The 12,493-nt window shown below is 45.1% G+C and overlaps 1 protein-coding gene across 1 annotated transcript in view; it reads left to right on the plus strand.

The window, feature by feature from the left end:
- Nucleotides 1-6: 6 nt before the first annotated feature.
- The window catches only part of TMEFF2 (transmembrane protein with EGF like and two follistatin like domains 2), a 121,205-nt gene continuing 108,718 nt past the window's right edge, over nucleotides 7-12,493 (plus strand). Inside the window, exons 1-4 of the mRNA XM_057374113.1 lie at nucleotides 7-261; nucleotides 1,698-1,807; nucleotides 7,677-7,806; nucleotides 10,420-10,446. Coding sequence (XP_057230096.1) covers nucleotides 78-261; nucleotides 1,698-1,807; nucleotides 7,677-7,806; nucleotides 10,420-10,446 — 451 coding nt within the window. The 5' untranslated portion in view covers nucleotides 7-77. The remainder of the gene's footprint in view (nucleotides 262-1,697; nucleotides 1,808-7,676; nucleotides 7,807-10,419; nucleotides 10,447-12,493) is intronic.

The raw sequence follows: 12,493 nt of genomic DNA on the forward strand, positions 1-12,493 counted from the left end.
CCCGCCGCCCGTCCCTGCCGCCCGCCGCGCCGCCCGGGGGGCACGCCGCCGCCGCCGGAGAGTTGAGTTAGGAAGTCATGGTGCCCTGGGAGCCCTCCCCGCCCCGGCAGTGCGGCGGCGGCGGCGGCTGGACGCTCTGCGACTGCTGCTGCTGGCTGCTGCTGCCCGCCGTGCTGCTCGTCCTCGCCCGCCCCGACAAGCTGGCGGCCTTCCCTACCTCCTTAAGCGACTGCCAGACGCCCACCGGCTGGAACTGCTCCGGTAAGCACCGGAGCGCCCCGCGCCCGGCTCCGCCGCGCGTCCCGGCAACCCCGCCGAGCTCCGCCGGGCGCTCGGAGTTGCGCTGGCGAGCCCGGGGGAACCAACTTCAGGAGGGTGATGCCGCATCCCGTGAATGCACGGGAACAGCGAAGGCTAAAAGTCCTTTAGGGCGTCGGGGCTCGCCGCCGTTCCCGCTGCGACCGCAGCCCCCGGGGCCCCGTTTGCCCCGCACTCCGCGGCGCCGGGCGCGGCAGCCGCGCCCTCCGCCGGTACGGGCGGCTCCCCGGGAGGAGAGAGAGAGAGACAGCCCCAGCTCCGGCTGGAACGGGGCAGAGAGACAGCCTGGAACGGGGCAGAGAGAGAGCCCCAGCCCCGGCTGGAACGGGGCACTCGGCGTGCGGGAGCGGGGACACGGCGCCGCGGGTGCGCATCCTGCGGGCGGCTGTTTGCCTGCGCACCGAGCGGACAGCGGAGCGGGGCATCGGCACCGCGACACCCGCTGCCTGTTCTTTAAAGTCGGGCTGACCTTTGGAACGGGGTTTCCTATGTAGATCAGCKCCCGGTCGTTCTCCGATACGTAAGATAATTCGGAAATTCGACCCTAATAGCCTTCTAAGGGGAMGAGCGTTTTTTGGGGTACTGCGTGCATCTCACATGACGCGTTAGATCGGGGRGAATTTGCGCTGTGAGCTATTTGTTTTAAACATGTAGCGATATGGTTAAGAGCACTCAGATGTTTTTTAAAAAAAATCAATGGATTCAGATCTTAATGGGTTTGGAGTCTGATATAGCTGTTTTGTTTAATATCTTGATGCACGCTGTTGGAGTGGGAAGTCAGCTAGCGAAATCTGAAATTGATGCTTGTATTCGTGAACTGAATCTTCAGTCAGATCTGTTGGTTTTTCCTGGAGAATGTGAAGGCAAAGAGCTCGGTTCACTCAGCGGCTCATGGGGAACCTGGCACTTCTCCTGTTAACTTAGAGGTCATCAATCTTCATTGGGATCAGGCAGACCATCACAGAAAACACACAGCCTGTTTGTCTTTATTATTGGGGACTGTGTTGTGTCGTGGGCTGGAGAAATTCCAATTTGGACTTTTGTCCAACAGATTTGTGATCGGATGGGGATAAGTTGATGACATTTCCAACCCAGAGCCATGAAATGGCATAATTACCGGGTGACTTTTGAGGAAACCGAGTCCGTGAAATGGAAAAAAAAGTGCGTGAGGGAGTGGGGAATAGGAACCAAGACAAACACGGAGGGATAAACAAGAGAAAAAGTGAAAAGCTGAGGACAGGGRAGGACAAAAGAAAATCTGGACTCTATCATTTCATAAACAAGGTTATTATGCTGTGTGCATTAAAATGCAATCATCCCGTATTGTTCCTCTTGCTAGACCAAAGCTGACTTTTTTTTTCCCTCTCTTTACATTTGAGGTTACGATGACAGAGAAAATGATCTCTTTCTCTGCGACACCAATACCTGTAAATTTGATGGGGAGTGTTTAAGGATTGGAGACAGTGTGACTTGTGTCTGTCAGTTCAAGGTAAGAAGATTGATATTTCGTTCTCTAATTCACTAATGAGAATACAAATCAAGGATCTCCCTTTATAACCTATCACTTGGCAGTTTATTTCTCTATGTGCAGAGAAGTTAAAGGGAAAACCTGGCAGTGTGTATAAAAGCTGGCAGGAGAACCAACTGGTGTCAAGAAGACATAAGTTTCTCTGGGAAAATGCAGATGCTGTGGCTTTAAATGTCCCTTCGGGTCTGCAGTTCCAGGTTGTGCATTTCTGATTTTTCATCCCTGCCCTTTTAACAAGGATTTAGAGTCCTTTCTAAATTCATTTCTGATACAGATCATGGCTTATTGTATTCGGAGTTCTGATCTAGTTAAAGAAATGGATCTGTAATGTGCTTATGCGATATTTTCAGGAAGGGCTGCATAGTGACAATGCTTCTGCCTGTTTATCTGCCCAGCTGATCAGATTAAGGAGCAATCCCTCTGTTCCAAAATGATGAACTTCCTTTAGGTTTTATATAGTTTTAGGAGAGCTATTACTGAACAGTAGGGGGTTTTCCTTCTATTTCTTCTCTCTTCCTCTCACAGCTACATGTGAACCTGAGCCATTCTCAAAGTCAGACGATTTCATTACGGAGGATTCCATTTAATGTGTTTTAGCTAACTTGCAAAACAGCTGGTCTTTAAATAATGACCTGAATAGAAACTGCACAAATTAAAGGAGCTTGAAGCATGTGCCAGCACAGGGTTGTATGTGTGTTTGTGCCCCAATATTTTTCTGCGTTTTAATGTGGATTTGTGAAGTTGTGAAACTTGCAATGCTGATTTGAGTGTTTATAGTAGAGCAGGCCAAATAGTGCACAGTTCAAGATTGTGCACATCTGTAATGATTATGTGAATATTGAGCCGTGATAGACTATTCACTTTGAAGCATGGCAAGTATCGTTTATATTTCTAGAACCAAATGTGCCTTCAGAGAAAAAACCCAAGTGATAAATTCCTTCATTTTAAACAAAGAAGGAATTTTCTCTAATGAGAACAAGACAGTAGTTCTGAAATGCTTATGTTTCCCACGTTGGAAGGGAATTCATATTGACCATGGGAGTCTTTCATTCCGTTTGGAGTTYGCATGCAATCAAAAATGCAGTGTGAGAATGCTGTTTTGAGCATTTGCTTTGGCTCAGCATATGCAGTGTTATAAGGGTTATGGCCTGGTCTGTTTTCTCTTTCTAAGAAAAATCTGTAAGGTAGTGAAATGTCTGTGACTTGTCCCATCACCTGGTGGTAAGCCAGGGCACATGTGCCATGAGCATGGGGGACTTAGAACAGCCTCTGGGAGTGCTTGGRTCTTGTCTTTGGTCCCTCTTTGGTGGTGCCATTTGGCATAAAGCAGTGAACTCATGGCCTGGAAGGTGCARATTCAGGTGAAGCACTGGGAGTGCTGTTTTCCCAAGGCAGGATGCTGATACCTGCTGATGATTTGGGGTAAATGAAGCTAAGTAAACCTCTCCAGGCTGTGTGATCCCCTCTTTGAGAGATGAACACTGTAAGCATGCTGAGTTTAGCAGTTCTGTAGGGGGCAGTGAAACAGATTTAAGGGAATCAGGTGATTGGTATATGAATATRTAAATAAGATGAAAAGAACGAGTTGGGCCATTTTGCACCTGATGAAATGGGTCGAAATCAACAACAATCTTTGGTTCCAGCTTTTGATCAGGTCCTGTAAACATTCTGGGCTCTCTGTGTTGCTGTGAGCCCTCTGTGGAGCTGCAGGGCTGGCTCCTGGAGGGCACATTTGACCTTGGAGGGCACATTACCTGTGGCTGTTGCTGTGCCAGCGCTGCTGCTGCCGGGGGCTCCTGTAGTTGAACACGAGCGCTTTGATACAGGCAGAGCTTGGGGGGATGTTCGCTTCTCTTGTACATCAGTGGACAGTGTGACAAGCCAAAAAGATGTGCCACTGGAGTAGAAAATTAATTTCTAGCGTGGTGTCTGAGGCTGGCTAAGTAAGGCAGAGCTGGCCAGGTAATTTATGTCATGACTAAGGGGGTCCCCATCAGAATTGAGGGCTCCCGTTTCAGTGACAACTCTTTGTGGTGATAGTGAGCAAATCAATAGTAGACTCCTCATCACTATAACTGTGTTCTGTGTTTTCTTCAGAATTAGCCAATTCTTTTAACTGCAATTTGAGAGAATAAACAAGGATGGAGAGTTCATTTTGCCTCTGTGCTGATGAGAATTTCTTGGCTGGCTGGGCTGTGTSTTGAAGGGCTGGGGAACGCAGAAGTGGGGAGCAGGGTTTCTGCAGTCTTTGTTTGGGCTGTTCAGACCAGAATCACGGATGCTTCATGTCTGTCCGAGTGCAGTTAAAATGAATTTGTTTTTATTCRAAAGGGTGAATACAATCAGRCTGCTCTGGAACACCCCAAGTTAGMCTTCAGCCATGTAGAGCCAGCAGGCATKTGCTGAGAAAGAGGTTGATATTGGCTGGTTCTCTTGTTCTATTGTGACACCTCACAACACCATGTCCTGCTCTGATCAGGAAATGCAGACCCATCCCTTGTGCAGGACAAGCCCAGGCTTTGGTGCTGGCAGGGAGGGAAGGCACTGGGGCAGTTCTGGCTCCACTCAGAGAGGTGAACATGAGGGAAACCACCATCCCTTCCTTCCCACAGACTCAGTGGATCTGACAGAAAGTGAAGTGCTGTGCCAGCAGGCATGTGGTGGAGCCATGAAATTTGTAATTTTTTTAAAATTCTTCAGTGAATTTCAGATTTTGCCAGGTGAGGGCCTGCATTTCTCCACTATTCTTGTCTCTGCTCTTAGAAATAYTGGYRMTTTCTTTGCTARAACAATATTASTGGCTTAACCCACGCTTCTGTCCACCAGCAACTCTTGCTTCAGCTTCTCCAGTTGGCCCACTGGGGTCAGTACCTGTTTGCCCAAAGCCATAGATAGGTCTGTCCCTCTTAGGAACATTAAAAAAAACATATCATCAGTGTGTTCTCTATTGAGTCATCAAGAGAGTGGWCAGTCACTGTTTTTGATGTGAGGAAGGAGTCCTGTTTTTATGCGTGTTGAGTCTTCCACGTGCTTCAGTGTTTATGGATCTGCAACATCTTCCAGCTTTGTTATATTTCCAGAATATATTTTTGGGTTAYTTGGTGCAAGATGTGGGTGGCATTTTGGGAGTAGTTGATCCACGAAAGTAGGAGGAAGTCAAGCTTTTAAGGGTGTTACCAGGAGGAGGAGGAGTTATACCCGGTCCCCTTATGTTTAGGGAACATGGCACTTGCTTGCAGTGCCCAGTGCTGACCCAAAGCCTTGCAAAGCTGGTGTGTCCCTGGCTGTGACCGTGGCCACTCAAAACTGCATTTGGCTTCATTGGATGCATCCATTTCCCTGCTCTACTGCTGTATTTTAAAAACTGGCATGTATAAAGGAGAAGTGGACGGTGTGGCATTGTGCTGTTGGGTTTAGTGAGAATTTTGTCATGGATTTCCGTGAGTGCTTGATCAGTCCTTGTTTGGGGGATGAAGAATTGTTCTTACATCTAGGGCATGGTCTRTTGAGCCATAAACCAATGGCAAAAACATGTTGGTAAACTGAGGAAACCGACATTCAACACCTGATATTGTCCAGCATTACAAGAAGTATTTTGTGATAGTGAAGAGCTGTGAGCACAGGAGTCAGCATGGACAATACAAGAGTTAGGAGCCACCTGGTGACTCAACATCACAGCCCTCTCCTTGGTGATCTTCTTTTCTTTCCTGGGTGACTTCCACTCCAGTTGGCAGCTCAAAGCCAAGGCAGGATCCATCTGGAAGGTATCCCTTCCTTTGTTCCTTGTGGCTCYCACTTTTCCATCTGAATGCTGGCTTTTCAAAGGTGGTGGTGGTCGGAAGAGCTAATCCTCTGTGGGATCCTGGTGTTTCTCAAATGCATTTTAAAATTGCCAAGCTTTGGAAAAAGCTCCAGCCCAGCTGATAGCACTCCTTTCTGTGGATCAGGATTTCACCGTTTACGTGGGGCTGTCTGGCCTTTCAGATCTGCAGCTGAGTCAGTGTGAAAGATCATCCCTTGCTCTGGGCCAAATCAGCACAGAACTCCTTTGTGTTTCTTGGGTAGAAAAGTTGTCTCTGTATTTCTTGGGCAAAGACTCCAACCTTGTTTCTACACGTAACAAAACCTGTTGAGATACTTGGGGCCAAATTCTTCCCAAATCCAGGGGTGACAAGCAGATATTACACCTAAAACCAGAGTAATTTGATGCTTCATGCTTTAAAAAATAGGCACGATTGTGTTAATTGTCCTGGTTATGTATTCCAGATCAGCCTGCAGCAATTGCTGTTGAGCTTGTGGATGAAGTTGGCATTTTATGCTTGAAACATTGCTCAGATTTGGAACATAATGGTGAAAATAGCCTAGAAACATTTCTAATCAACAGTTTAAAATCTCTGCATGGAGGAACCCTTCATGAGGAGCAGAAGGAGAGGATTTGTGCTGTTGTGGCTGCTGTTTTTCTTCCTCGTTCTGAGAGAAGAGGGTGCTGGGGGTGGGCAACAGCTTGGGAAGATTTAAGAGAATACAATGCAAAAGGAAAATGTCATTTGTTTTGGCCCAATCAAAATGTCACTCTGACCAACTATGAATAATTTCTTGGCAGCTGCTCTGTGTGGAGGCCTGCAATTAATGCAATCTATGCAATTGTTTGTGTTAATCACTTCTGTAGTCGTTCAGTTTAAAGCATTTTTGACGTTAATATCCCTGAAATTTCAGTTCTGCGTTTTCCATTGTGCCCAACAAACACACCTCAGACGCTTTGTGGCATAATACAGCTAAATAGAATGTAKGATTTCTTCTCAATTTTTACTTGGATTTAGGCAGAGGTGAGCATTTGTAAATATAATAATTGCGATCATTCCATTTGTTCTAATTAAACAATGAGGTATACCAGGAACAGGGTAATCACAAAGGTAATCATATCCCTGCTATAATTGCCAYGTACAGGGCACATCAAAGTATTTCTAAGCCTCCAAGCACGATTATCTTGTGATAACTGCACCCGGTAGGTTGTCCAATTTTCGATATAAAATGAAATGATTATTTTTTTTAAACGAACAAGAAGGGGCAAAGCTGTGTTCAGTGGTAGAGAGAACCAAGCAGGTTTCTTGCGGAGCTCAGTAGGACTTTGAGCCATAGCAGGGGTGTGAGAAACTTCTGCCCTGGCTGAGCTCTCTGCTGGSCACCGTGGGGAGAGCTTGGACCTTTGTGGAGCATCCCAGCTGCAGCTTGATGGGAACAGGGATGTCTGTGCAGAAAGAGGGGTGCATTTTGATCCTAGGTGCCTCAGAAATACTTTCCCTCTGTCCAGTCAGTGCTAAAATAGTTACACACACATTGGTAACGTGCTCCATGGCACTGAGGGTGTGTGTGTGTGTGCAGGAGGGGAAGAGTGAGCCTGTTCACTGCCATGTGTCTGGAACCATCCCATGGAAACATCTTGCAGATGTGAGGAGTCACTTGCCTTGCCCGTATTCCCTGGGATTGTCCCCTGCTCCTTCTAGCAGTGAGAGACCTCTCTGGGGCACTCAGCAAACACTTTGAAAGTGTGAAAATTATTTTTGCAATTGCAGTTTTTTGGTTTTTTTGCTTTAGATCGCAACCGTTCAGATTACCTTTCCCCTAACCTCTTCAAGCTTGATTTCTTGTTTAAAAAAAAATAAAACCAAAACCTTCCCCTGGTAGCTGTAGAGGTGAGAGAGGAAAGTCAGTGTCTCCATCCCCGTGGTGTTCCCAGGGTTTTAATGCTGGGAGGGAGTGGGGAATGGGTGCAGGGGCACCCAGATTGGTGCTCGTGTGACTAACACTGCTCTCTCTTCCTTCCCATCAGTGTAACAATGACTACGTGCCCGTGTGTGGCTCCAATGGTGACACCTACCAGAAYGAATGCTACTTGAAGCAGGCTGCCTGCAAGCAGCAGAGTGAAATCYTGCTGGTGTCCGAGGGATCCTGTGCCACTGGTATGTATGGCTACCTCCGGGCTGCCTCTGGCCTTGCCACACCCTCTGGAAAATGACCTGTGGGTGACAAAAGCTGTTAGAAGTCTTTAATTTGTTATGGGTTAATTCTTTGCAGTTGGGGGCATGAGAAGTCGCTGCCATCCTTCTCTTTTAAGAACCTTGGTATAGGCTCACAGTCATCATACACTGAATTCTGGTGCTGTTTGGAAGAGTTCAGCACAGAAGTTGATCTGTTTTTTAATTTGTTTCTTGTGCTCAYGATCATCCTGTGCCCTGCCTACACTTCCGAGCTGTTAGGGCGAGTAACTGGTGGCAGATTAAGAGAGCAGATGTCTGRTAAATGGGCATCTGGATTACCACAAACCTCTCCMTAATCTGCAGAGAGAGAACTGGAGCATTACTGCCTGCAATCCAGTTCCTTAGGTTTTTCCTTAGCCTAGCAGGACCAAAATCCCAGCTGCTGTGATTCAACAGGCCACTGGCTGTAATGAGCCCTGCCAATTWATCCCTGCTGAAGATTTAGTCCAAAGCACACATAATGAACAGGTCTGTGCCACAGGTGTTTTGTTCTGGGCTTGTGGAAGCTGCTTTGCCTCACTCAGAGCTGTTCATATCTCAGCCTTTAGAAAGGTGAATGAGCAAAATCTGTCAGGAAAACTGACTKGCTTATGTGCAGGAGTTCTTGATGTTTTTCTTTCGTGCTTGCTATCTGTTAGAGGTGGGTAGTGAAGTTAACTTGAAAAGAGCAGAMGTAAGCCTTTGTTCTTGAGAGAGTTCTTTAAACTTAAAGCAGAATTTTTTCTTGGCTGAGGATAGAGGAGTCAATAAAAAGTACATTAGACAAACTTTTTTCAGTGCTGTAATTTCATGTAATTTCATGTTTCATACACCTGAGAGAAAATAAACTCCTTTCCCTTGAAATGTTCTGCTCTGAAGCTGTTACCTGACAATTTTCAAGAAGAAAAAAACATATGCTGCAATTTTTTTGTCCATAAATTGGTATTAAATGGAGCTCAGGCTGACAAAGCCTACTGTGGTGTAGGATATGTTCAACTTAGGAAATTCTCTCAGCACAGCAACTGGTCTTTTTTGGTTCAAACTTTTTGATTAAAGGGATAATTTCAGYGCATTGCTACAACTTTTCTGAAACTTGCTTGCCTGCTGGCAGTGACTCTGTTGGTAGCATTCTCATTGAAACTCATTGTGGATTTCTGAAAGAGAGAAAGAAAAAAAAAAAACGTTTTCTTGAAGTCTTGATCAAGGTCTTCGGTTCTGGCTCCTCCCAAGGAGGAGCTCAGTGGAGAAGGGAGCAGACATTTTCCTTAGGGCTTCCCCATGGGATGGGGCAGAGAGAGAGGGTGCTCCAGAACCCCCAGCAGAGATTTGGGTTTTTGGGAGAACTGGCAGTGAGCAGCCCTTCTGGCCAAGGCTGAAGGAGTCTGGGCACTGAAGGGTAGGGCACGCGGAGCAGCATGGGGTCCTTTTCCTCCAGAGAGCCAGATAAAGTGGTAGCTGCTGTGGGAGGCAGGTGATGGCAAGCCTTAAGATGACATCAGGAAAATTCAGGGCATGGTCACAGAGAAAACATTTTTATTTCTCTTCCCTTTTGCAGACACCTTTTGCACCTGTCCTTTGCAGCCTTGCTGGATAAATCTACCATTTTAAGCAATTTTTGCAACCAATTATTTAGCAAAGATTTTCCTTTTCTTTCTTGATTTTGAGCAGTGATGACATGTGCAAGTTCAGATCCACCAGACCTCAATAAATGAGATCTAACAGTTCCCAAAAAGCAGCTTTTCCAAACTCTTTCTACCAATCTTGATACTGATAAATGTTCACTGTTCCACCAAAGGGGAGGACAGGATGGCAGCCTCCCTCCYTTCCCTGCACAAGAAACTCCTCTTAGGTGTTATTTTTGGCAGCCCTAYGTGTGTGCATTTCCATGCTTTGCCTTGCTTAGAAAGTTTCTTAGTGAAGCTCTGGCCCCAGCAATTTCGTGATGTTGCACTTTCTAAATTTGTGACTCTCATCATTCCAGCCAACAAAATGTCGAGCAGAGGGAAAAGAAAGCACTGGGTTTTGAARCTCAGCAACAACCTTGAGGAAAATGGTATTTTAATCATTCATCTGAAGACTTTGAATAACAGTAATGTAATGGTTTATTCCAGCTAGTTATGATCTGATGAGATGTCACGATTTTCTAAAGATAATGATATGAATTTACAATTGGTCTCTCCTCAGACAAATGGGTTTTAAAATTTCTCTTTGGTGAGGGTTTAGTAGTGACCAAGTGGAGTAACTTTGTACTGCTTTTGGGAGCAAAGATTTATCGGTCTAAGTACAACAAAACATGGTAGAGATTCTAAGGACACTGCAGCGTTCTGTGGCTTACGTTATTTTCATCTGATAGAGAGACTTTGAAGGGAAAAAAAAAATGGAGACACGAGCAAGATGGCTTGAGTGAATTACATTCAGATTAGATCTCAGTAATTTACCCAGGRATGACATCAAACACCAAGCACACTGTAGCACAGTCCACTGAAGCCTTGCTTTGCATGCTCACAGGACACACTGGAGCACAGCAATATAAATTCCTTTCTGTTCTTTCCTCAGATGCCGGCTCAGGATCTGGGGACGGAGGTAAGAGCCCTYTTTTAATATCTCTGTGCTTATGTGTACACACGTTGTCTTCCCCAATTTCRGATTCTAAGTGGATATGCTTTGCAATTTAGTTGTTGCACTGCATATTGTCTTTTGTTCAGCTGTGTCTTTGAAAAAAGTGGTATTTTGCATTTCAGTCAAGCTGGAAGCTAATCATGACATGCTGTTTTCTAGGGAAATTCAGAAAGCTGTGTTACTTCTAATAGGACTTGGAATTATTCATAGGTTGTGCTAGGAGCTCTATCTCCATCTACTGTTACAGTTGCACTSGTTTGTTTTATGTTTAGGGTAATACTTCTTTTGTTTTTAAAACATGASCCAACCCCTTGGCTCCTCCTCACTGGAGAATTCAAGCCAAATATTCTGTGGTAGCAGAGAGCATTCTTTCAAAGATATGAAGAAATGTCACAGGGAAAGAACAATGTATTTTTATAAGAGCAGCAAAACARAACGTGGAAATAGCCTGAGCCCTTTGTGGCCTACAGGGGATACTGTAAAATGTAGGCAAAGTAGCATTTAAGTTGAAGTTTATTTTGTTTTTTTTTTATTTCTTAGGCACAGTCATTAATGGATTTGCTTGTTTGACAGCAATCCTTAGAAATATAAGAGTTGGGTCTGGGTACACTGGTTGGGTCCTCAGGTTGAGGAGTGTGATTTTTGGGAGTTACTTGCTTCCTATTTTATTCTATTGTCCTTCTAGATTGTCTTTTTAAACTAGAAAAATGGCTTATTCAGTGCTGATGAGAAATCTGCAGATTGATTGATGTGTATCATAGGGTTTTCCCACCCGTGGTCAATAAATTGGTTTTCAAATGAAGCTGTGCAAAATTCATCATGTGTGTACCAAGGAAGATAAGGCTTTCAGTTTGTTTTGTAGCTGGGGAGGTGGGAAAACAAACTTGGCTGGAATTCCATTCTCAGAAAGCCTAGGAGTTTGCAAGCATGTTYTCCAAAGAGTTTCATTTCAGGAGCTGAGGTTAACGGAAGATGAGCAGAGATCTTGGGTCTGACTGTGCGGGTAGTAAGGAAAGAGATTTGTGAAAGAGCCAGAACCAAGTTGGGACATGTGTTTAAAGGTCTACAAAGCTGCCTTGTATTATTCAAGATTTAGTAGAGAGTTAYAGCTGTTGTTGAAGTACAAAAGTACATTTCTGTGCCCAAAGAAGCTAAATCCAGACAAGTAAATATTGTCACTACATCACTCTTTACTGGACATGGTCTTGCTGTAAAAGCTGTAATAAATTTTGGATGTCATCACAGTAAGTCTTGTAAAATCCACTCCAGCAATCATGAGTGGGATATGTTCTTGTGAGAAGCCTGAGATTTTACRCAGTCTTGTGTGGTTTCTGTTTTTTCCTGAAATTTTTCCTTTCTTACTCTTCTCCAAGCAGTCTGTATTAACTGAGTAACCAGAGCAGCGCCTTTTTTAGCCAAACTCAGAAATAGCTGGGGAGGGTTTGGAGCAAGGGACAAATGCAGACAGGCACACCATGTGGTCATCCCCACCTCCTGTGCTCAGGAAACTGCTCAGAGCACCAACAAAACAGCCAGAGGCTGTGCTTTGCTGCCATGCTTTCCTTCTGTGCATTCCCATCTGCATTTGTGGGGCAGCCTTCTCAATGTATGATGTAGGATTTGGGGGGTTTTGCTTTCCTGTCAGGGATGCTGCAATCAGAGGTCCCAGTTTTTTAGCACTTTAATGATCTGGAGGGCTTTCCAGTGGTGATTTAATCCTCCTTTATGCAGCAATAACATACAAAAGTCCCCTTATTTGGACAGTGATGGGGGAATCTTAATCTCATTTGATTACTGAGCCTTCAGAATACACTTGTGGGGATATCCCATAGATGGGTAGGACAGTGGGTGTTCAAGTTTCTCACTGCAGAAGACATTTTTCCCTGTAAATGAMGATGAAAAATGCAGAATCAAGAGCCATTTCAGTGTTTTGATTGCAGAAGCTGGGAGTATGGTGCGGAATTATTTAAAAACCCACATCCCAGAAAGATACTAATCAGAAAGCCAGAAA

This window comes from Malurus melanocephalus, unplaced genomic scaffold, assembly GCF_030028575.1.
Source record: "Malurus melanocephalus ecotype Western Australia unplaced genomic scaffold, MMel_1.1 scaffold_216, whole genome shotgun sequence".
In the NCBI taxonomy this organism is placed as follows: Eukaryota; Metazoa; Chordata; class Aves; order Passeriformes; family Maluridae; genus Malurus; species Malurus melanocephalus.